Source organism: Thunnus thynnus, chromosome 22 (genome assembly GCF_963924715.1).
Source record: "Thunnus thynnus chromosome 22, fThuThy2.1, whole genome shotgun sequence".
Taxonomy (NCBI): Eukaryota; Metazoa; Chordata; class Actinopteri; order Scombriformes; family Scombridae; genus Thunnus; species Thunnus thynnus.
The window spans coordinates 21,562,940-21,585,814 of NC_089538.1; the positions used below are offsets into that span (position 1 = coordinate 21,562,940).

At 39.2% G+C, this 22,875-nt stretch overlaps 2 protein-coding genes across 2 annotated transcripts in view; one reads left to right on the forward strand and one right to left on the reverse strand.

The window, feature by feature from the left end:
• Window positions 1-547: 547 nt before the first annotated feature.
• LOC137174657 (uncharacterized) lies at window positions 548-7,166 on the reverse strand. The gene is made up of 6 exons (XM_067580081.1): window positions 6,473-7,166; window positions 4,762-4,894; window positions 3,319-3,536; window positions 2,131-3,210; window positions 1,859-2,027; window positions 548-1,188 (listed from the first exon to the last, which is right to left on the reverse strand). The coding sequence occupies exons 3-6, from the start codon at window positions 3,527-3,529 to the stop codon at window positions 1,062-1,064; spliced, it is 1,587 nt and encodes a 528-aa protein (XP_067436182.1). The 5' UTR covers window positions 3,530-3,536; window positions 4,762-4,894; window positions 6,473-7,166; the 3' UTR covers window positions 548-1,061.
• A 5,998-nt stretch (window positions 7,167-13,164) lies between these two features.
• The window catches only part of trpc5a (transient receptor potential cation channel, subfamily C, member 5a), a 167,617-nt gene continuing 157,906 nt past the window's right edge, over window positions 13,165-22,875 (forward strand). Inside the window, exon 1 of the mRNA XM_067580893.1 lies at window positions 13,165-13,605. The gene's annotated coding sequence lies outside the window, so the exon portion shown is untranslated. The remainder of the gene's footprint in view (window positions 13,606-22,875) is intronic.

Below are 22,875 nucleotides of genomic sequence, written 5' to 3' on the forward strand. Positions count from 1 at the left end.
CAGTCCAAACATCTTCATCTTCCTTTATGTTCCAGTAACGTTGCTACATTTTCATTTAGATACACTGTAAAAAAAAAACTGTTGTTTTTACAGGAAAACGCTGGCAGCTGTGGTTACCAGAGAATTCCTGTAAAAAATACAGCAGCACAGTAGACAACTTTACAGACGAAATATGTAAATTGATTTACAGTGAATGAAATCACGGCTGAATCACATTAAAAAACTGTTAAGTCTACAATTTTTTTTTTGTTAATTTCACATAACGGTGTTGTATATAAATAGACCATTTCCTGTATTTTTTACATGTAATAACTGCTAATTGTGCATCAATAAATGATAAAATTAACAGGGAAATATCAAACAAAAACTAATTTAAACCGGTAGAACAACAGTAAAACTCTGCATTTTAAATGGAATGGTTCTGTATATTATATATAAAATCTCTTCAAAATATGCTGTGTTTTTATGTTTTAATAATCAAGTTATAATGTAAAATTTACGTATAAACCTGCAAAAATACATCTTGAGAAAAGACGAGAGAAAAATATCACTTTTGGGAAATTTATTTAACAGCAATAATAGTTGTAAACAACTGGATGCATTTTTTTCAACAGATACAACATGCAAAGAAGCTACATATAATGGTTCTTGAACTATGACTGAATCCAAGTTGAGATACTCCAGAAGATTAGCCTCTTTAAATCTGGACATTTTTAACAAACTTTAACAAACAAAGTTTAAGTGTCAGGCACACAACAACAACCCAATTCAATCAAAATTTTGTTTACATTCTGAATGTTCCACAGTATGGCATAAAACTTATCTATCTCCATGGAGACAATCACGTGATGCCAACAGGCCAAGTTACAGGTCAGATCTGTGGAGAGGCGTACCCCCTCAAAATAAGAATGCACGTTTGTTAAGGTATTTTTGCAAAATAACAAAAATTACGTTGTGCCTTAATTACCATAATACACATTGTGGATTGAACAAAGCGAAAAGTAACAGTACCTCTTCTCAAACAAACAGTCAGAGTGCACAGAAGGAGTCCATATTTAGGCTTAACGCCACTCGTGATCGGAGAGGTCCTGGATCAGGGTGAGGACTCGAGGGTTCAGATTGAGACGACGCTTCGAGTTTTTATTCTCCACCTTAGTTCCTTTTTCTGGGTTTATCGAGAAAAAACACCTGTAGAATAAAAGCATATTAAGCATTTTAATTGATCAGTTAAAAAAAAAAACTTCATGTGTTCTTAACTTATTTACTTCGTGGATGTTTTTAAAGCCAAAACGTGGCTTGTTCCCATGAACTGCTATAAAAATAGTATATTTTGATATTTTTTTCTACTTTAAACATGTCACTCTTTTAGAGTCTGAAATATACATATCAAATATTAATTATATTTTTAGCTTTTTAACCCTTTCAATGCCAGTATGTTTACATAACTCTACATAATGCTGTTTTTATACAAAAAAAACTAAATAATTTCCATTAAATGCATTTAGTGAGTACACATACACAACATTATCCGACATCAATAGCACACACACTTTTCTTCCAGAAAACAATAAAAAGTGTGAAACTTTGCGGCATGCTTTGAATGGGTAAAAGTGGTGCCACCTGATGGACAAATATAAAAACTACAAATTGAAAGCCTGTGGTCCAAACCGAAATCTTAACATAAAGGAATGCATTAGTTTTTGTCAAGATAAACGTGGGATCAAAAATAGTGGTTTTAATGGGTTTCAATGGGGCAGTTTTTGGCCCTAGGAACTATTAAGGCAGTTTTTGTGTAGCTTAGCCATTTTAGGCTTAATTAAAGTACAGGTCTGAGAAATGCCATGCCATGTTTACTCACCTTTGAAGAAACTCCAGAGTTGAAGCCAGCTCAGATGGATAATGGATGTTGAAACAGAAGTAGCTCCCGAACATGAGGCACAATGCAGAAATGAAGGAGGAGATGTTTGTGTTGATGAGGTTCCGATCCAGACTCAGCATGTACCTTGTTGAGGAATAGCAGGACTGTCCTATGAACAAATTATTTAACAGGTTATATTAATAAGCGCTGCACTCACATGACAGATTCTATAAACAGTGCAATTAAAAAAAAGAGATATGAAACAGACTTACCACAGACAATAACAGCAGGTGTCAGAGGCACTTGCTCCAGTTGGACCTCTTCTGCCAGACAGGTATCTTCTACATGGAAGAACATGGACTCCTCCTTCTCATCAAAGTAGCTGAGCAGAAGCAGGACCATCTCTTTCACATCATCTGAGCAGCCACTCTGCTGTCCCCGCATCCTCTGAAGCCTTGCATAAGTCTGAAGGAACTTATTACTCTTGGTGACATAAACTGTGGTCATGTAGTTGAGAAGCCTTTTTCCCTTCAAATCCAAATTTCGCGTGAATGTCTCTTTGAGGTCAATCCCAGTGAGTTCCTTGAAGTGGACCGACATGCCAAGTTCGTCAAACCAAAATGGCCACTCCTCTCGAAGGCTTTTGATACTTTTTCCCTGGTTGACATGTTGACGCTGTGTGTAAAAAGTGGACTTCATTAGACATTTTACCTCCTCTGGATTGGCATCAGATTGTTGGAACATCTCCTTGAGTTTTTCCTTCTTTTGGTGCTGGCTCTCTTGAGTTTCTTCACGGGGCAGAAATTTCACATTCCATTTAATGCATCCGTAAGTGTCCTGCATTGCTGCTCTCTCTTCTAATGGGATCTCATCTGTGTGGTCTGAGTCATCAGCCTGATGTTTTCTTTTTCTTATTTTGGGTGTTGAAGTGCGCCTCACATTTTCGATTCTGTTTTGCAGCTGTTTTACAAGGGAATGGTAGCCTGTTCCAACAATATCGCCCTCTATTACATCTTGCAGAGAATTGGGATATTTTGCCACCATTTGCTTTGCAACATCAGTTGAATGCTTTTTACCTACATGGGGGCATTTTTCCATCATCTCAGTCACAACAATCCGGACCATTTGCCTCCTCAGTTTTGGGCCTGGCCTTTTTCCCCTCTCCAAAGAATCCATCACTTCCTCAGGAAATTTACTCCATGGAATTTCAAAGTTGTCTTCCCACTGTGTGTCAAGTCCTAGGCTGCTGGAGGAGGTTGACGATGAACTTTGGGGTGAAACAGAGAGCGATGACAGCAGTTGGGTAGGTGAGGCTTCCACAGATGATAGTGAGCTGTTCTCGGGAGTTTGGTCTTTAAATGACAAAAAAATAAGATTATGATTCACATTGTACAATATTACACAATGTCCATGTCTGCTTTTGCTGTTGAATAGCTGTGTGTTGTGGTGTTTTTACTTACATTTCTGTTTCCAAACAGAAAGAAGCTTTCTGGCTTGTACAGGTCTTAATACTGTCATCAAATCAGCCTCCGTTACGAAGCGTAGATCATCATACGTCTCGACTCCAATGGACTGCAAGTGCTCTTCCAGGATGTTTTTGTTTACTACTTGAAGTTCTGGTAGGGCTTCCATGATGGCGACATCTAGGAAGGTTCGCCCTGAGTCACTCATATTTACACTGAAGAAGAAATGCAGAACAGAAAAAATATACAGTACATACACTTAACAGAACAGGGACATGCATCAGGTAACACTTATATTAATGTCAAACTAACAGTCCAATTAACAGCTTTAATTGGACTTTATTTTGCCACAATACTGTGTTTTAGTGGAATGACTTGGAATCCATTAAGAATATATGATACCAAAGGATAGAAATCAGGCAGGTCATTAATGTTGATACATTGTAACCCAAGACTGTCCTTTGTCACAGAATACAGATGGTATTCTGAGAGGAAGATGCCTTTGTGGATATCCATCAAAACATACACAGATGTGTCATTTTGAATCAAGATGAGTAGAAGTTCACCAAACTCCATATACTCATCATTTCTGTACACAAGAAACTGTCCTTTTTTATATGCAGTGCCCTTGTACTGAATATCTGTGGCAACTGTGGTATTGCTTTCTGAAAAGGCTAACTCCCTGACTGCATGTTTAATAGCGTCACTGTAGAGGTTGGGATAAAACGCACAGCTGTCCTTCACTTGCAGTAGTTTACTGCATTCTTGCCCAGCTAAAAGATATGCCTGATACATCTGATGACGCTCTGACAATGTTTGACAAATATTTTTGAAGTTTTTCAAGTGTCTGGCACATCTTTTAAAATAACTGTGTTTACTTTCAAACCTAAGCGTCCATAATCTCCTCAATGGACCAAATTTCAACGACAGTGCTGAATAATGGCGCAAATAGTGGTGCTTGGGTTTGAGTTGAATTTCAGGAAACATCATCTTTCTCAACTCCAAATATTCTTGGATCAAAATGTCAAGATATGCTATCTGGGACAAGGAAATGTTCTGAGCACAAATAAGATCCACAATGTCTTTTAGCTGGAGAGCTAACTGCCATACTTCATCCTCATGATTTTGCACTTTGTCACCAATCAAAACTGGTAGCAATCTCAGAAGGTTCCAGTTTTGAATGGCTTGCCCTGATAACTTGGCTCCGTCAGGTTTGACAGCACATGGCTTTGTGAGTGCTTCAGATCCTTTGTACTTAAACTGTTTGATGCGCCTGTTTAAGAGTGAGTATGTGAACCATTTTTTCATTTTTATAATGTTCTTCAAGTACAGTGCTAGATCATATGACAAGACTCCTTCAAAGAGGTCATGACCTAAACAAGGCGGGAGACCAGGTTGGGATACGTGAAAAGACTCAAGGGTATTAAAGATAGAGTTTACCTTTATTCCTCTGACGTCTTGGATGTTTTCAGCCTGGAGATCAGCAACAGCTGTGTCATACGTCTCTGGGGTGCGTGGAGGACCACAGGCATTTGGATCAGCCTCAAACTCACTTCTCGTGATGTCACAGTACCTGCAAAAATATTGAGAGCGGCTGAAGTTCTCTGTAAACCCACCTATGCAATGAGAACCAAGGTTATCCCCAGCAATGCAGTAGAGACCCCCTTTTACTGTTTTTCCATCTACATTTATTCCATCTGTCTCCAAGGATTTCAGATCTGCCAACAACTCTGAGAAAACTTTGGCTATTCCAAAACGCTTTAAGTCATTCTCAACACACAACAAGACTAAAAACATATTATCAGTATTTGAACGCAAATGAATGGGTAAATTTGCTAATGAAAGATAAACTGCAAGAACTTTGTGTGTCTTTTTAGCAGAACCCAGGGGATTCACAATTTCAAATGAATCTTGATACAAAATCAGTTTGAGGCTTTCAGGGTTTTCATTAAAGAACTGGTGACATTTGAAAATTTTTCCATCATATAAATCCGTAAAAACCTCTACATCAGGATCTCCAAACTGTTGTGGCTGTGCATTCCTCCATAACTGGGAGTGCAAAAAGCTCTTCAGAGTTTCTGCCACTGGTATGTAGTACGCAAATTTTTGTGTCATGTTTTCATCCATTCCCAATAGCACTTTTTGGGGTTCCGTGTACTTAAACATTTTTGTGAATGTCTGATTTCTGGTGTATGTTGTTCTTAATTGTCCCTGATGACAGGCAGAGAACAAATCTGACTCTTTAATGCAGTCACATATTTTAGTGACTGCTTCATCTGATAGGCTCATATCATTTTTTAATAAAGAACTTACTTTAGTTATTGTGTAGGCTTGACCTAACTCGTGCACATTTTGCATCTCCTCAACAATAGTCTGTATAGTAGAGGCAGGAATAAGCAGCTGTCCTTGCAGTTTAAGGTAAAAGAGACACATGTTTCTGAGATAAGACTGACTATCATTCTCTGGCATATCACTGGCTGCACTAGCTGTTGGCATGGCTTCATGTGTGCTTTCTGAATCATCTGTACTGGCAATGACATTTGGGGGCTGAAGGCGAGTTTCCTTGTACATGTCATCAATACCATCAGGGGAGCATGCTTTATGCTTCCTACACATGTGAGAAGTAAATGATGACTTTTTTGTAAACACATGCTTACAACCACTTACTGGACATGACACAGACCTGCCCTCTCCAAAATGATCATTTAAGTGAGACACTAGCTCTTTCACCGTGTGTAAATTGCGGGCACATAATGAAACTGCGCATTTTAAATCCGCAACAACAGCTTTAGGAGCAGCTTGCGGTGCAGGTGCATTGTGCACACGATAAAAATGGCCCTTGAAAGCTGAGTAAGTGGTAAATGTTTGACTACAGTTGGCGCCAGCACATTTGAAAAGACAATGAGGCTCATTCCTATGTACTCTGCAATGCAGTACATAGCCTCTTAATGTAACAAATTTGCTTTTACAAAAGACGCAGGTGATCATTTTTAGGATTTCAAATGTTTGCCTGTGCTTTTCAGCTGAATTAAGTTATCACACATTGAGCTAACGTTACTGGTCTTAAATATGGACTGGTGCTAGCTAGCTAGCTTTCAGCACACATTTTCGTCTGGTCTCGAAAAAAGAGTAGCCTAAATATGAAGCTTACCTTCCAATTGAACAGCCACAGACCCTCCAAAAAACTTGTAGATTTGTCCTAAAATCTTTTAAAATGAAGTGGTCCGAAGATTTCTGCTCCGTTCTCTGCTCTGCAGACTGCACACTGGCTCCTTAGTGACGCTAACGGCTAATGGTTCGCGCTTCTCCCGCCCTCACGTCATTATCCAATCAGAGACGAACTTCAGCTGCGCACTTTTAAATTTCAAAATTAGGAGGACTCAGTGCACAATGAGAGAGTAAAAGTACAAGTGGTTAGAGGTGGCACTGTTAGGTTGTTTAGCCTGTGAAAATGATAATGATAAAGACTAAAAGAAACATAAAGCATACAAGGATTAGGACTGAACAGTGTTACTTTGCATATATCAATAATTTGAATGTCTTATACACACACTCTACAATATGCTACAAATAGCCTAAATTATAAATGCAATGTTATTAAAATTGTATATTTTTTATATTTAAATAGATAGGTAACCTCTCAGGTTCACAATAAAACTTTTTTGTGAAAACATTTTAAATAGGCCTACGTCAATTTGCATCATTTTATCAATCATGTTAAAATTACAGCATAAACTTGTAAAGTGACTTACATATATTTGTATTTTTTAAAACAACTGACTAAAACTATAGTTTTTACAATATTTGCATGTGAAATTAACTAAATTGTTTTGTTATGAGTATTACAGTATTTCTCTGTTTTTGTTACCAATATTTGTAGTTTTAACAAATAAATTTGATTGTAATCACATATTGTTGTTGTAAATATAACAAAAACATTCTGTTTAATAGTTTCCAAAAATTCACTGTACTTTAAACAAAAAATATATGTTTTTGAGTTTACAATACTTTTCTGTAGGGATTTTACATAGTTTTTATGTAAATTTCACAGTCATTTTTTACAGTGTACAGTTGTTGAATTCAAACTTGCATATTTTCCATCACTCATGTTTGTTTACTTTTTAAAAAACAGATCAACATATTTTGTTGCCTTTCCACCCCTCATTATTCTTGTTTACTGTAATTCTGTTGATCTGTTTAGAGCTCTTTTTATAAGCTTTTAGCTTCTCTCTCCTGCACAAGTGTTTGTTTACTTTGAATTCATGTGTATGTGTAGTTAAAGCAGTGTTTTTTATAATTTGTAGATGACCTTGTGCACAAATCAAATCTTTTTTATTTTCTTCTAAAAATAAATGTGCAGGCAAATAAATAAAATAAAAAGCAACAAATGATGTTTTAATAGATATGACAGTAACAGTAAAAAGGAGTTCTCAACAGCAAACCATAGAAGAAGTTAAATTACTATTGAGTTTTAGAAAAAGTTAAGGGTCAGATACAGCTGACAGTCCACACACACACACACACACACACACACACACACACACACACACACACACACACACACACGCACACACACACACACACACACGCACACACTTTTTTCAATCATTAATAAAACACAGATTGTCTTCTTGGCTTCTGCTTATATGGTAGCATACCTCACACAGTACACTCAGTGTGTGAGTGTGTGTGTAGAATTTGACTCGAATGGATTAGTCTGAGCTTGGCCAGTATCCACACACACACACACACACACACACATGCACATACACACACACATGCACACACACACACACACTTCCACGTCAACGAGCACCTGCTCTGGAAAATGTCACACACTCACACAGATGAACAATCTCTCTCTCTCTCTCTTTCCTCTCTTCTATCTTTCCACTCTCTCATCCACCTCGTCTATTTCCCCCCCCCTCCTCCCTCTCCTCTCCTCTCTTCTTCTCCTGCTCTATTATCCGTCCACGCCACCTTCTATCAACTCCTCTCTCCTCCATCTTTAGTTTCTTCTCCTCCTTTTATCTATCCTTTTCCTTCCTCTCGTCCTGTCCCCCCTCTTAACTCCTTTCTTTGCCTTTCGTTCCTCACTCGTCCTTCTCTCCTTCCTTTCCTCCTCTCTCAGCCTTTCCATTCATCTCTTCATGATGATCCAGTAATTGAATCAGGTGTCCAATGGATACCGACTCCCACACACACTGGGCAGGAACAAACACACACACACACACACACACCGTCCAGACCACAGCAGGGGTAATGGCATAGGCACCAGGTGTCTGCGTTATGATGGATTATACGTGTTCCCACGCGCAGACACATTCATTCATTCATTCGTTCCCCCCTCGGAACATTTAGCACCAGACGAGATTAGAACATGCGGTCAATTCAGTACAGCGACACTGGATTTGGGATAGTTGGATTTCCTGAACAGCTACAACGGGGCAAAAGTCCAGAAGATCATAATGCCTAACTATTTAGTGTGATATATATTTAAGTTGCCTCAACATCTGCATGTAATCAATAACTGTCAAATCTAATGAATTCAGTACAATTCAAAAACTTTTTGACAACATTTATTGTCATGAATATATATGTATGACTGCTGATATGTTTAATGTAATAATAATAATGACCTCATTTACTAAATAAAACAGGGCTGCATTTGAAAATAAGAGAAAATAAATAAAATGTTCATATAAAGTGCTTCACTTCAGAAAAATAAAATAAAGGGAGGAAAACCTTGAATTTCCTCTTTTCTGTTTCACATCTTGACTTCCTCTGCCTTTCTCCGTCTCACTTAAAATAGAAGCGCCCCGTCAGGTTTTAAATCATAACCTTCTGTAGTTCTGGGTCCGTATGGGACAGCTTTTGGGTCCAGACCCGGACCGCAGTTCGCCAGTTAGTGACCTCTGCTCTATACTGATAGTTTGAGTGTTTGGTAAAAGTTAAAACACATTGACCTAAATGATTTTTTAAGGGCTATAGCATTAGAAGCAAATCCAATCATTTTATGTAAGTATTTTTGAGTACGTGAGATCTCATGCTTCAACGGATTTACAGCTGGTGATTTATTATGTTTTACTGTCGTCGACAAATCTCATACACACAGAGCCAAACCGACAATGAACTGATCCTACAAGTAATAATAATAATAATATCTTTATTTATATAGCACCTTTTAAAAACAGAGTTTATAAAGTGCTTTGACAGACAAAGTAAAAGCAGTACAAAGCAAAGACATGAAACAGAAAACAACAACAGATCTGACCTTAAAAAGACAATAAAGAGATGATAAAAAGTTTAAAAGAAAGATGATCAAAAGACAACATTACATAAAAGCAAGTCTGTAGAAATGGGTTTTAAGAAGTGATGTAAAAGAAGTTATTGATTCTGCGAGCCTTATCTCCTCAGGCAGGTCGTTCCAAAGTCAAGGGGCCCTGAAAAGCCAGAAGGTCCCCACCTGAGGATCTAAGAGTCTAAGTATTGTCTGTGTATTCAAAGCCTGATATATCATATATTCCTTGGTGCTGTAGACCTCCGTTGTTGTCTTACTAAACTATTAAGAACACGTCAATGATGTTCCTTCACCATGAGGGTTACGGTCATGTTAGTTAGTTTGTTTAGAAAAGGCTCCAAAAGACTAACAGTGATCATGTTTTCAGTCTCCGGAGAGTAGTTCTGTGTATTGCAGACACCACTGAGCACATGTGGAAACGTATATCTGTTAACTCCTTTGCTAGCTTGTTGTGCAACATATCACGATCTCTTGACTTTATGCTGAAGTTCTTTGAGAAATTACACCAGAAACTCTGTTTTTTGGCATTGAACGTTTCTGCAAACCACAAAAACATTGAATATATACGTTTCAACACGTGAATTATGTATCATATTAACATTTCTCCCCATTGAATAATAACGTTTTATGGTGTGACAACGCTGTGGTTAAGGTCTGGTTAGGTTTAGGGTACAAAGACCACTTGGTTAGGGTTAGGGGAAAGATCACGGTTTGGGTTAAAATAAAAATAAAGAATAAAATAAAAACGGCAAATGTCTCACTAAAAAAAGGGTTAGTCAGTTGAAACGAGAAGCGGACATTGGTTTCGGTTTCGAGGTGGTCTCAAACCGTTAGAAACTCACTAACCATCCACCTGCCCCTCCTCCTCCTATGTAGGAAAGATCAAATCATGTAGATCATGTGAACTACGTCACTTTAGAAATGTTAAGATGATATGTATTGTTGAAATGTTAATATGCTATGTATTTCACGTGTTAAAACGTAGATATTCAACGTTTCTGTGTAGAAACGTACAGTGCCAACGTTTTATTCTGGCAACCAGGCTGCTAGGCAACACAAGGTTGCCTAACTTTAAGGTTGTAACTTTAACCCACACCATGTTTAAAGTGACCATTTTAACCTAAACTGTGATCTTTCCCTAAACCCAACCAAACCTTAACTACAGCGTTGTCACACCGTAAAAGATATATATCCATTTAAGATGAATTTCTCTGCCATATGCTCTGAGACTTAGTAAGCATCTGTTCACCCACCTCCAGGACACTGCTGCTCCACAACTTTACCCTTGAGAGATACTAGAGGTTATCATCTACTTTCAGTGCAGGTCTAACTGGACTTTTGCTTTAAAGCCTCCTCAGCATTCAGGCTGCAGGCTTCAATTTCCAGCTGGCCTGTGCACCTGGAGCCTGCCCCCTGACAATGACTGACAGCTCTGATTAGCAAGAGAGGCAAGGACTAAAGTCTCTACATCAGGGGTACACAAATACAAGCCTTAGAGGTCACTTAATAAATTTCCACTGCATCAAAGGTCCTGTAAGGGTTCAGTACATGATGATATTTCAATACAAAAACTGCAGAGTTCTGTACATGAACAACATCTTTGTATTAATGGGAGAAGTGACCACTTCATTGCCCTTAAACTTAGCATAAAAAGGTGTGATGGCCAGGTGGAGACACTGGTTTAAGTGTTCATTAATGAGTCTACTATGAGTTTTTCACTGTATTTACTGTTTAAAATGTTTTATTTTACAGTTATTCTGCTGGAGGTTTGATATGACGACTTCTACTGGTTCAGTTCTGTGATTCTTACCTTTATGTTTTTGGGATAGTTTTGTTTAAAACAGGCATGTTTGGTGTCATAGTGGCATTTTGTATTCCCACTCTTCATTATGTTTTATTGCAAATCAAGTACAATGGTCCTGTACTTTCAACAGGCAAAAATGAACACATATTTCTCAGTCCAGTCATCCTTAAATGCATATTTTTCACTGTCAACCTTCCTTTTTTTTGTATTGGCTAGTTCAGAACAAGTCATTTTACTTTATCAACCTCCAACATCTGATAACCACTTTGCTAACTGTGGTGACTAGCGGGCAGCTGAATGATGAAAGCCAAAGTGTGACATGTGACACTCAAAAGTGGTCCAGGTCAGGTCAGAGTCCACCTATTATGTATGTTTGTACTACACACTGGTCACCTTCAAGTTTCCTAATATACAGTAGTATACATACGAACAGAGAATAATAATCTGTATTTCTGAAATTGTGGACAAACCATTAAATGTTCAACTTTTCACCAGTTTATGTCGGTTCACTTGGGACCAAACTGACAGTCATGTCTGAGGATGATTGACAGCTGTTAATAGATGTTTTGGGGTCAGACAGTTTCATTTCACAACTGCTGAACTATTAATGTTTCCATGACAACATCCCATTGACAAGGTTGGTGGGGGGTAACAGATTACATGTCATGGATTACAGTCACTGGATTTACACTTTAGCTGACAACTCACAAGTCATAGACATGAGCAGTGATGGAAGAAAGTATTGAGATGCTTTACTTAAAGCATAATTTTATAAAAAGGATGTATAAAGTGTCAGTGATGAACCTACAGAGAATTCTGCAGTTTCTCTCAGCTTTATGGAGCTTTATAACGAGTTTCAGCTCATTGTTTAGCTGTCCGGCTGCAACTTTAACTTTTTGGAGTTGGTGGAGACCAAAAACAGAGCTAAAAGAGAGTGAATATTGGACTTACATTCACCAGATGGACAGAAATACGACTCCAAATGAATGATAATGTTGCTCTGTAACTGCTGGATGTGGAAATAAGCAACTGTTTGCTAACAAGATCAACATATCAACTTAAAAAGTGATGATATGCAACCCTGTCTCCTATAAATTACATTTATTTACTACTAAATTGTTTTCCCAATTATGTTACATGGACAGGCGTAGTCGTTGACTGGATTATGTTCATATTGATCTGCAAGATCAGATAATTGGGTGGAAAAAAAGGAGCAACGTTGTCACTGAACATTTCACTCATACGTTTAATATCAACATTTTTACAACTTGCCAAATACGTCAAGTAACATTTTCTCATTATCTTGAGAGAGAAAACGTATTTGCTGTTGAAATTTTGTTGTACATCAATGTAATTTCTAGCACCACAAATCAATTAATCAAGATATTAATCAACACATTAATTGATAACGAAATGAATCGTTAGTTGCAGCCCTAAAGTGTTAAATATAACATATTCTTGATTTGTTATTACAGATAATTAGCTTTTACTGATATTACTGCAGTAAAGTAAAGCCAATTTTAAGTACTTTATATATGTTTGGTGTGTTAATCATTAACAATACATAATATTTTATGAACTGATCATTTGTTTTGTTTGGAAAACCTGAACCTGCAGCTGTGATTCTGCTTTTGGATTTTTGGAAAACATTTTTCCATCACCTGTAGCTCCTGGAATCTGTTTTCTGACAGACAGAGAGAGAAAGAGAGAGTGAGAAAGAGAGAGAGAGAGAGAGAGAGAGAGAGAGAGAGCTTGCTTCCACTCCTCTTTCCCGCCGCAGCAGTCGCCGCTGTCATCAGGATGGGTCGCGCGGAGGAGCAGCAGCAGCAGCAGCATCAGCACCACAAGCAGAAGCGTCGCGAGCCGCTCCGTCTCCGTCCAGGTGGCGCGAGGAGGACGAGCTGATCCAAGAAGAAGATAGAGGAGGAGGAGGAGGAGGACGAGGAGGAGGAGGAGACAGGAGAAAGACGGAGGTGGAAATCCCGCGAGAAACGTAGAGACAGACAGACCGACAGATACACGCAGAGAGCCGAGAGAAAGAGAGAGAGAGAAGCCGCTGCACGTGAGGTGCGCGAGACCCCCGGGGAGAAGGGACTAATCGTTAATTTGGAGGAGAGCGGCGGTTATTTTTGTTTTTTTTCCCCCCACACAGACGGAGAAAGAGGGTCTCCAAAAAAAGGTAAGAAAACCTCCTCAAACACCGACTGTTTTCTCTTTCTTTTGGTTTTCGAAACGGATTAAAACCGCAAACTGCGCGGATTAACACCTGTAAGCATCCATAATTGATTAATTAACTACAACTGTGGCCGTTAAAATGTAGCTGAGACGCGGGTTGAACAGCAGAACTGGACGGCTTAGAGCTCGGCTGTACTACCTGTAATCATGTTAACCCCGCTTTTTTCCCCCCAAAATAAAAATTAAATAAAACAAATAAACGTCAGCAGAGAAGAAGCTAATAAAGCTGCTTTGTGGTGATTCACATTATTTTAAGAAGCACTTTGGTGCCTTTTTTTGTTTTTTATCTTCCACTTAAATCTGCCTCAACTGCTCGGGTTTATTTCTGCAATTCCCCTCAGATATGATTCAACCCAGAGAAAGATTAAATTTGTTCTGTATTACTGCGATATTATAAGAAATGTTCCCTCCAGCCCTCCCACATGTCCTGACTGTATATTACACCTTCGTTATCACTTGAGCTGGATGCACTGACTGAACTGCTTTTATTCCTACGTGATGATAAGCTATCTGGACATGCTGTTTATCCCAATTTCTTTTTTTGGGAATCCTAGCTGGAATTTAATGTTGGAGACTGGTTTTTGTTGCTGTAGATGTGTTGAAGCTGCTCTGCAGGTTGTGTGTGTGTGTGAGAGAGAGAGAGAGAGAGAGTGAGAGAGAGAAAGAGAGAGAGAGAGAGAAAGAGAGAGATAGGGTTTGGCTGGGAGATGCTTTGGGTGACTGGTGGGTGGTTTATGTATCCTGACTCTATTGACTAATGCTGGGAAGAGAGGGGGTGCAGAGAGAGTGTGCGTGCGTGTGTGCGCGCGTGCGTGTGTGAGTGTGAGTGAGAGAGAGAGAGAGTGAGAGAGTGAGAGAGAGAGAGAGGCGGGCTGCAGAGTTTGTGTGGGTCTCTGTAGGCTCTGCTCTTTGCGCATGAGATGGAGGTTGTGCAGTTTTTTGCGCGCGCGTGTGTGCATGTGTGTGTGTGTGCATGTGTGTGTGTGAGTGTGAGTGTGAGAGAGAAGGAGCGACGCTGCAGTTTTCCTGTGTTTATATACAGACGTGTGTGTGTGTGTGTGTGTGTGCCCGTGCTTTGTTTTATGTGTGCGCGTGCACGTCCCCCCAAAGGGTTTTCCCCTGCATATTAAACCCTTAGTCAGCCCTCTCAAGTGTTTCCCGCTGTCCACCTGAAGGAAAGTACACACTCCTTTAAATGTCAGGCAACACATTTAAGTTTCTGCTGCTGCAACACACACACACACACACACACACACACACTCATTTATATATATAGCCTACATGCACACACACACATTCACAGCCTCAGCAGCACAGACGGCATCTCCAAAACTGTACATCCAGCAGCGGATGAACAATAATTGTGCCTAATTGTATCTGGAGGTTTTAGTTTAATTATGAAACATCAGCTCAGCAACTTTTCCAAAGACTTTAATTTGTGCCTCCCTGCTTCTGTTTGTGTGAAAGATGAGCGTTAATATGAGCTAACAAAAGGACGGTAAACTGATTCTGATCCCACTAATTATCAGAAGTAATTATATTGTTGCAGAGTAATTATAATGTTTTTGTCATTGTTGGGTTAGCTTGAAGCTTGCGGGTGGGAAACTCAGTGTGCTCGGTGTAGCTCAGGTCTGTGAGAGTCACTTAAAAACTTAACGGGTGAGTTTTTGTAGGAATTAAAAACAATTTAAACTAGTTCTATTAAATAAATCAGTATTTATTGATCATTTATCAAGCAAAAATGCAAGAATTTGCTGTTTTTCTCTATTTTATAGCATCATAAGTTGAACATCTTCGGGTTTTGGAGTGTTGATCACCATTTTTCACTATTTTCTGACATATTTCAGACTCAACAGGCAGTTAATTGAAAGAAAAAAAGTCGATAGATGAGTCGATAATGAAAATAATTAGTCGCATTAGTCCAAACACTGACTAATGAGAACACACAACAAATCATCACAACATTCACGACTGATGGAACCAGACTAGGAGTCAATAAGTTGATCCACCTTTATATTTTTTGACACTTAACGCTTCCCAAGAGATAAAACGTCAGGGTGTTTTTTTATCTTTCTGAGCTGTGATGTTTGCCTTGATGGTGCTGATTGCGTAACAGATCACACTTCAGTTCCTTTCCTCTCATTTTTTTCCGGTGCTCCGTCCAAACGTTACCTCAGCGGCTGCAGAGATGAATGCATTTGAAATATGCAGCTTAAACGCAGGCACGTTTGCATGACTTCTTCCGCCTAAAGCACACAATAAATAATAAAGGTTCCACAGTTTATTTATACGGCGCCGTTCAAAAACAGTGCTGCAACGTTTCCGACGCATATGATTCAGTGAAATAGTCAACAAGAACGCAGGAACAAGTGATGAAACAAAATATAACTGGGGAAGTAAAAGAAGAGGAATGAAAGGCACTTTTAAGAAAGAGCTTTAATACGAATGTTTGTTTAAAGAAGGGATTTAAAAGAAGTGGCTTAGCTCTGCCGAGTGCAGAGACGAGGAAGAGTTTCACACTAAGACGGATCCCAGACACAAGAGGAAAAAAAAAACCTCGGAATAATGGATTTATTTAAATCTGTCTGTAGTCATTTAAAATGCTGTAGACCGGTCTGCAGTGTGTGAACTGTTTGGATGGGAAGTGTCAGCACTGAGCAGCGTCTGTACATCTGCAAGTCTTTGCATCATTGCGCCGTTGGACATTATCAGCAGATGGCCGCGGCGTCACTGTTGATCTGGAATATAGACATGAGGAATAAGAACACCTGGAGCCCAGTGTGTGTTGTGCAGTTTGTTTGTTTATTTATGGTGCGCTGGATACGGTTGGTCTTCACGTCTAAACAACAAAACAGGTCATCTGTCAGTGACTTTAAATTGACCCATATAACTGTTTGTACGGTTAACATCTGCACAAAGATGCTCTTGTAAACAAAATAGGGCTGCAGCTAATGATTATTTTCATTATCGATTAATATGCCGATTATCCAACGCCCTCCAGCTCCTCCTGGGGGGATCCCAGGGCGTTCCCAGGCCAGAGGAGATATTTAGTCTCTCCATCGTGTTCTGGGTCTGCCCCGGGTTCTCCTAACAGTTGGATGTGCCTGGAACACCTCCAGAGGGAGGGAGGTGTCCTAACCAGATGCCCAAACCACCTCAGCTGGCTCCTTTCGATGCGAAGGAGCAGCGATTCCTCTCCGCATGTGTGAGCTCTTCCTCCTATCTCTAAGGATGAGCCCACACACGCTCTGGAGGAAACTGCTTGATCTCATTCTTTCAGTCACTACTCAAAGCTCCTGACCACAAGTAAGGGCTTGGACGTAGAGCGACTGCTTAATTGAGAGCTTTTCCTTCTGGTTCAGCTCTTTCTTCACCACAACAGTCCGGTACAACGCCCGCATTACTGCTGATGCCGCACCGATCCGCCTGTCAGCCTCACGCTCCATCTTACCCTCACTAGTGAACAAAACCCTGATATACAGCAACTCACTCCCAACCCAGAGGGAGCAGGCCACCCTTTTCCAGCAGAGAGAAACTGTTAAACTGTAAACAGGTTCAGCCAATTATTTCCTCAGTTAACCAATCAATCGTTTTGTGTATAGAATATAAGAAAATAGTGAAACATGCTTGTTATAATTTCTTAGAACCAAAGATGACGTCTTAAAATGCCAATCAACAGAACAAAATCCAGACATATTTATATTTACTATCATAAATGACACAAAAAAACTTAAAATCTTTGCATCTGAGGAGCTGCAACTAGCAAATTTTTTGTAATTACTCCATTTAAAAAATGACTAAAACCGTTATGTGATTATCAAAATGGTTGCTGATCAGTTTTCTGGTCTAAAACAAAGTGATGTTTACAGTTATTGTTTCTCATTAAAAGACACTGTGTGTATTCTTGAGGCCTGACAAATATGTTGGATGCATTTTTGTCCTCATAAAACATTTGCAAAGCTGATTTTTTGAATATTTGAAGTCATGCATTGTTTACAGTGCATGTTTGACAGCTTGCAGTCTTCTTTTTTTTAAGTGTTGAATCAGTAGAACGACATGAAACAGGCTGCAAGAATGTGTGTCATGTAGCTTGTGTGCTGTTCATGATACGAACAAAACAGGGAACCCAGTCGTAGGAATATTGCTCCATAGTGGTGAAAAACTCAACAAGGTATCTTAAAGTTTAAGCACAAAAGCTAAAAGATCAGGGTCGTTGGTTGAAAGAAGGCCTACTTGTTTTAGGTTAGAGATTGATTGTGGTTTTGGTTTGAAGAAGCCAACACTGGTTGTTGTTTGGAGGCTGGATACGAGCTGCATCAAAGATGTTTTGCTGTGCAACAGTAACGACATGATGCTTTATATTGAAAAGTCAATATGCGTACGACCACAAGAGGATGCATGTCTGATGAATGTAAACATAACATGTTTTTCTAGTGAGGACAGTCTCCTCTGAAAAGCTTCTGATTTCATTCCTGCAATATGAAAAAAATCTTTACTTACATAAAAAAAACTGGTGATGTTTGATTTGTTATGTATTTTTCGGTTTTAGGAGATAATTTTCTTTTTCTCCACACGTTTCGCCTCACGTTTTTATTGGAAAAATTTCTGTGCAGAACACAAGAGAACCTTGTTAATTGTAAACTGTCAGCATGTTTTTTGGAAACACAACAGCTTTCGGGGGCATACAGAGACAGAAAATCTGCGTGAAAATCAATTTAAACAGATTTAATCCTTTCAAGGACACAGTATGATGGTGAAGAAGACAACTGCATGAAGTTCAAATGTGTCAGACAGTGATAACAGCACCTATATGACCAAATCAATTACATACACTTAATTATATGGTGTATACCATGAAGGAGAACTCCTTTACTCAACTAAAAGTAATTTTAAAATCATTTATTTACAATAATAGTCATGTGATCATCCATATAATAATAATAATGTAGCCATAAAGCCACTCAAGAAACAGTCAAAGGCTTCAAATGGGGTTTGGATAGATTTCAGATTGCAGGTTTTTGGACACATGCTGTTTATGTCCTTCTCTATACCAAACTGAAATGACCTCATGTTGTGGTTAATTCTTGTAAATGTGTTTTGTTATTAGCTCCAAGATGTTATCTGTTTGAAAAATGTATTCTTTCTGGAAATATTAGACATGTTGGAGAGGGAACCTAGATACACTTAGATGCTTCCTGGCTGTCATGAAAAAGCTTCTACATATCAATCTTAGATTTGGTGAACTTGCAAACAACAAGTGTTTGAACCATAAAAGAATACGTGAATGTTTATTTTTCCAGTGAAAAGTGCATATGCACTCTTCAATATTTTCATGCAGAGTAATAAATCTGTAATATTCAGTAATATATGTTTATACATTTAATGGTACATGACAGTTTAAGCCATTAAACATGTTGCTACAATGTTCATCTGAAATGATTAAGCATTAATGTATCACACCAACATGGCTACTGCAGAGAGAAGTTAATCATTTACATCATTCTCTGGTTAAAGCCACTAAAATATAAAAATGTTTCTGCTTTTCTCAGTTTTATATAATTTAGAGCTGCAACAGTTAGTTGACTGTCAGAAAATTTATCAGCAAGCAACTATTTTGATAATCAAATAATCGATTTTAGTCATTTTTGAAGCAAATATGCCGCCAAAATTGCTGCTTTTAGCTCCTCAGATGTGATGATTGAATGCTTTTCTTCATCACACATGATAGTAAACTGAATATCTTTGGGGTTTTTAGACTTTTAGTTGGACAAAATGAGACATTTAGAGATGTAACCTTTGACTCTGGGAAATAATAACGTGCATTTTCACTATTTTCTGATATTTTGTAGTCTAAAAAACTAATTGATTATTCAAGAAAAATAACTGGCAGATTAATTGATAATGAAAGTAATTATCAGCTGCAGCCCTAATGTCATTTTTAGAGTGTTGATAACACAAAAAAGGCATTTTAAAATTTTATCGTTATATACGTTGTTATGTAAACTAAGCTAATCAACACATGACTCAAAAAATGCACTCGCTATTACGGTGCCGCTATTGTTGACTTTGCTGTGCAGCTGTTTTACCACCATGAGGAGTGTTAGTCGTGGGTTAACAGTTGTGTGAACAGTAGCTGGTTTTGCGCTGACAGAGAAATAGAAAGTTTAAAACCCTTTTTTTTTTTTTTTTTTTCTTTTTTCGGTTTGCGATATTTTGCTCGTCTCTGACCTGAGTGGGCGAGGATTTTTTTTTTTCCTATCACAGGCCTCTCTCTCTCTCTCTCTCTCTGTCTCTCTCTCTCTCTCTCTCTCTCTCTCCTTTCTTCCTCCTCCACTCATTTTTTATATTTTCCGGATAGATGGATGGAGAGAGAGGTGCTCGGCTTGTGATTGTTTTGTGCAGCAGAGTGAGACGCAGGCAGTGCACTTCATCCCACTGTGAACTCTCCTCTCTTTATTTTCCTCCATTTTTTTTCCCTCCTTTTCTTTTTCATCACTCACTGATTATCCTTTTTCCCATAAACCCTCCCTCCATCATCTCGCTCCGTCGTTCCCCTCTCTCTCTCCTCCTCTCTTGGTAACTCCTTTTTTTTTTTACTTTATTATTTTATTATTCTAATATCTTTCTCCCCTCTCCTTCTTGCCGTTTCCTTCCTCCTCTTCTTCTCCTCGTTCTCCACTCGACGCCCAACTCATGATGTCGAGAGTCTCGTCCTTCTCGTGCAGCCTCCTTCTCTTTTCCTCTCGTCTCTCTCTCTCTCTCTTCTTGATTTTTCTATTTTTGAATCCACCTCTTGTAATATCTCCTCCTCCTCCGTCGTCCCCTGCCTCCCCTCCTCTCTCCTCGTTCTTCTCTCCTACTCTTCCTCCTCTCCTCGTCGTCTCCTCTGGTTTTTTTCTCACCTGCTATGACCTCATCACTGTCACAATCCGTCCCTCATTCTTCTCATTCATATGACAGATACGCCGCTGTTTTATCCTCTTGTTCCCTCCTCTCTCATTTCCGGGTTCTCTTGTTTCCTCTCCTTCTTTTCTCCTTCTTTTCCTCCTCTCTCCGTGCGTCCACTCCTCTCCTCTTATTTACCCTCCCTCTCGTTTTCTCTCTTTTATTTCCTCTCATCTCCTCTTATTACTTTCATTTCCTGTCCTCTTGCTTCCTCTGTTCTTGTTTCCTCTCCTTCTCTCATTTCCTCCTCCTCTTTTTTCTCCTTCTCTCTTGTTTCTTTTTGTGCCTCCTCCTCTTCTTTCCTCAGTTCTTGTTTCCTCTCCTCACCATGTTTCCTCTCCTCTTGTTTCCTCTACTTGTCTCCTCTCCCCTCTTCTCTTCTCCTTATTTCCTCTCTCTTGTCTTGGTACCTCTCCTCTCCTCTTCTCTCATCTCCTCTCATCTCTTCTCCTCTCCTCATCTCCTCTCTCGTCTTGTTTCCTCTCTTCTCTTCTCGTTATTCCCTCGCTCCTCTCTTGTCTCCTCTCTCTCCTCCTCTCGTCGATAATAACAGTCACAATGACCCTCTCAGGATCCAATTGAAAGGCAAATGATTGCAACCTGTACCACAACAGATTGCTTCAGTCTCACACACACACACACACACACACACACACACACACACACACACACAGAAATATACACACTCTACATTCATATGTGCGAGAACACATGTAAACGTAAACACACGTTTACACACACGAGTGAGTGTGAAGTAAAGCGTGATGAGAGCTGCTCGTCCGACATGTGAACATATGGACACAGATGCATTTATCTCAGTGTTAGCTGGACAAACATGATGCACACACACACACACACACACACACACACACACACACACACACACACAGAGTTAATGCAGTTGTTTTGATAGCACAGGAAGCGGTAGTTGTATTAATCAGCTCTGAGTGACATAATTGATCACTCTGAACACACACACACACACACATACAGACACACACAGACAAACACATGCTGTAGTTTTTCCACATTGCTTTTCCTCTCTCATACATACTTTATTAGCAGCACACACAAACACACACACAAACACACACACACAGCTGGTAGAAGTCTTTTTAATCAGCGAGTAGAATGACATCATCTCCAGTCCTTTCCAAACAGCAGCATCAACATGATCCCTTTAGAAGATGCAGCTAATGAGCCCGAGGAAACACACACACACACACACACAGCGATAGTCACTGACACATATGTAGATTCTCACAGGCATACGCCGCTCATGACGGGATAGTAACAAACAAACAAACACACACATTGACAAAAGACCTCAGAGAACTACTTAAGTTAAGACTGTCATTCTTGAGAATCCTTCTGATTAAATGTACAACATGCATCCATGACGATACGCAACACTCGACACTATTTACTGCACTTTACATCCGTGAAACCTTCAGCCTCTCTCTTTTTGTCTCACCAGCAGGCCAAAAAAATCCAGTCATGCTTAGAAATGTGTGTGATGTGTCACAGTTTCAGTCAGTTAAAGAAGTGTAAATAACAATAACAGACTCTCACCAGACGACAATAAAAGAAATGTGTTGAAATAGAGAGCAAACACAAACTGTACACTTATTTATACAGTAATTAGATAATCAGAGTGAAAGTAAATACACAAAACAGGGAACGGGAAGGTAAAAAAAAGGAGACTTTTGACTGGTACTCTTTATAGAATAAGACTAAAATAAAAGTCATTTAAACAAACTCAAGTTCAGAAATAATCTCAAGCTGACAAGCCACGAAACTCAGCATCACACCAGACGTGATGTCACACGTAAGTTCACTGATCATACTGTCGACATCTCCGTCCCAGCGCCTCGTCCTGATTCACACCGGAGTCATCTCTGCCGTTGTTGTTGCCTGGAAACATCGGCTAATTAAACATTTTTATCAGGAAACATCAGGGACATCAGGATGTCTTCCTGATTTAAACGTGCTGCTGCGGCCTTTTACTGGAACATAACTGTTAGCAGAACCAGTTTTAAAAGAATGAAAATGATGTCCTGCAAAATTAGCAATTAGCAGATTAGCAATCATGCATGTGCTGTTTTTTTTTTCACTTTTAGTCTCGCCTGCTTGTCACCAAACAAACTACAAGCGTTATTCTACAAAGAGGGACACTATGGGATGACCTCAACAGTGCCAGTACTTCCTGTGTGCAGGCAATTAATGAGCTAATGGTTTCCCAACACAAAAAGCTAAGTTTTGGCAATTA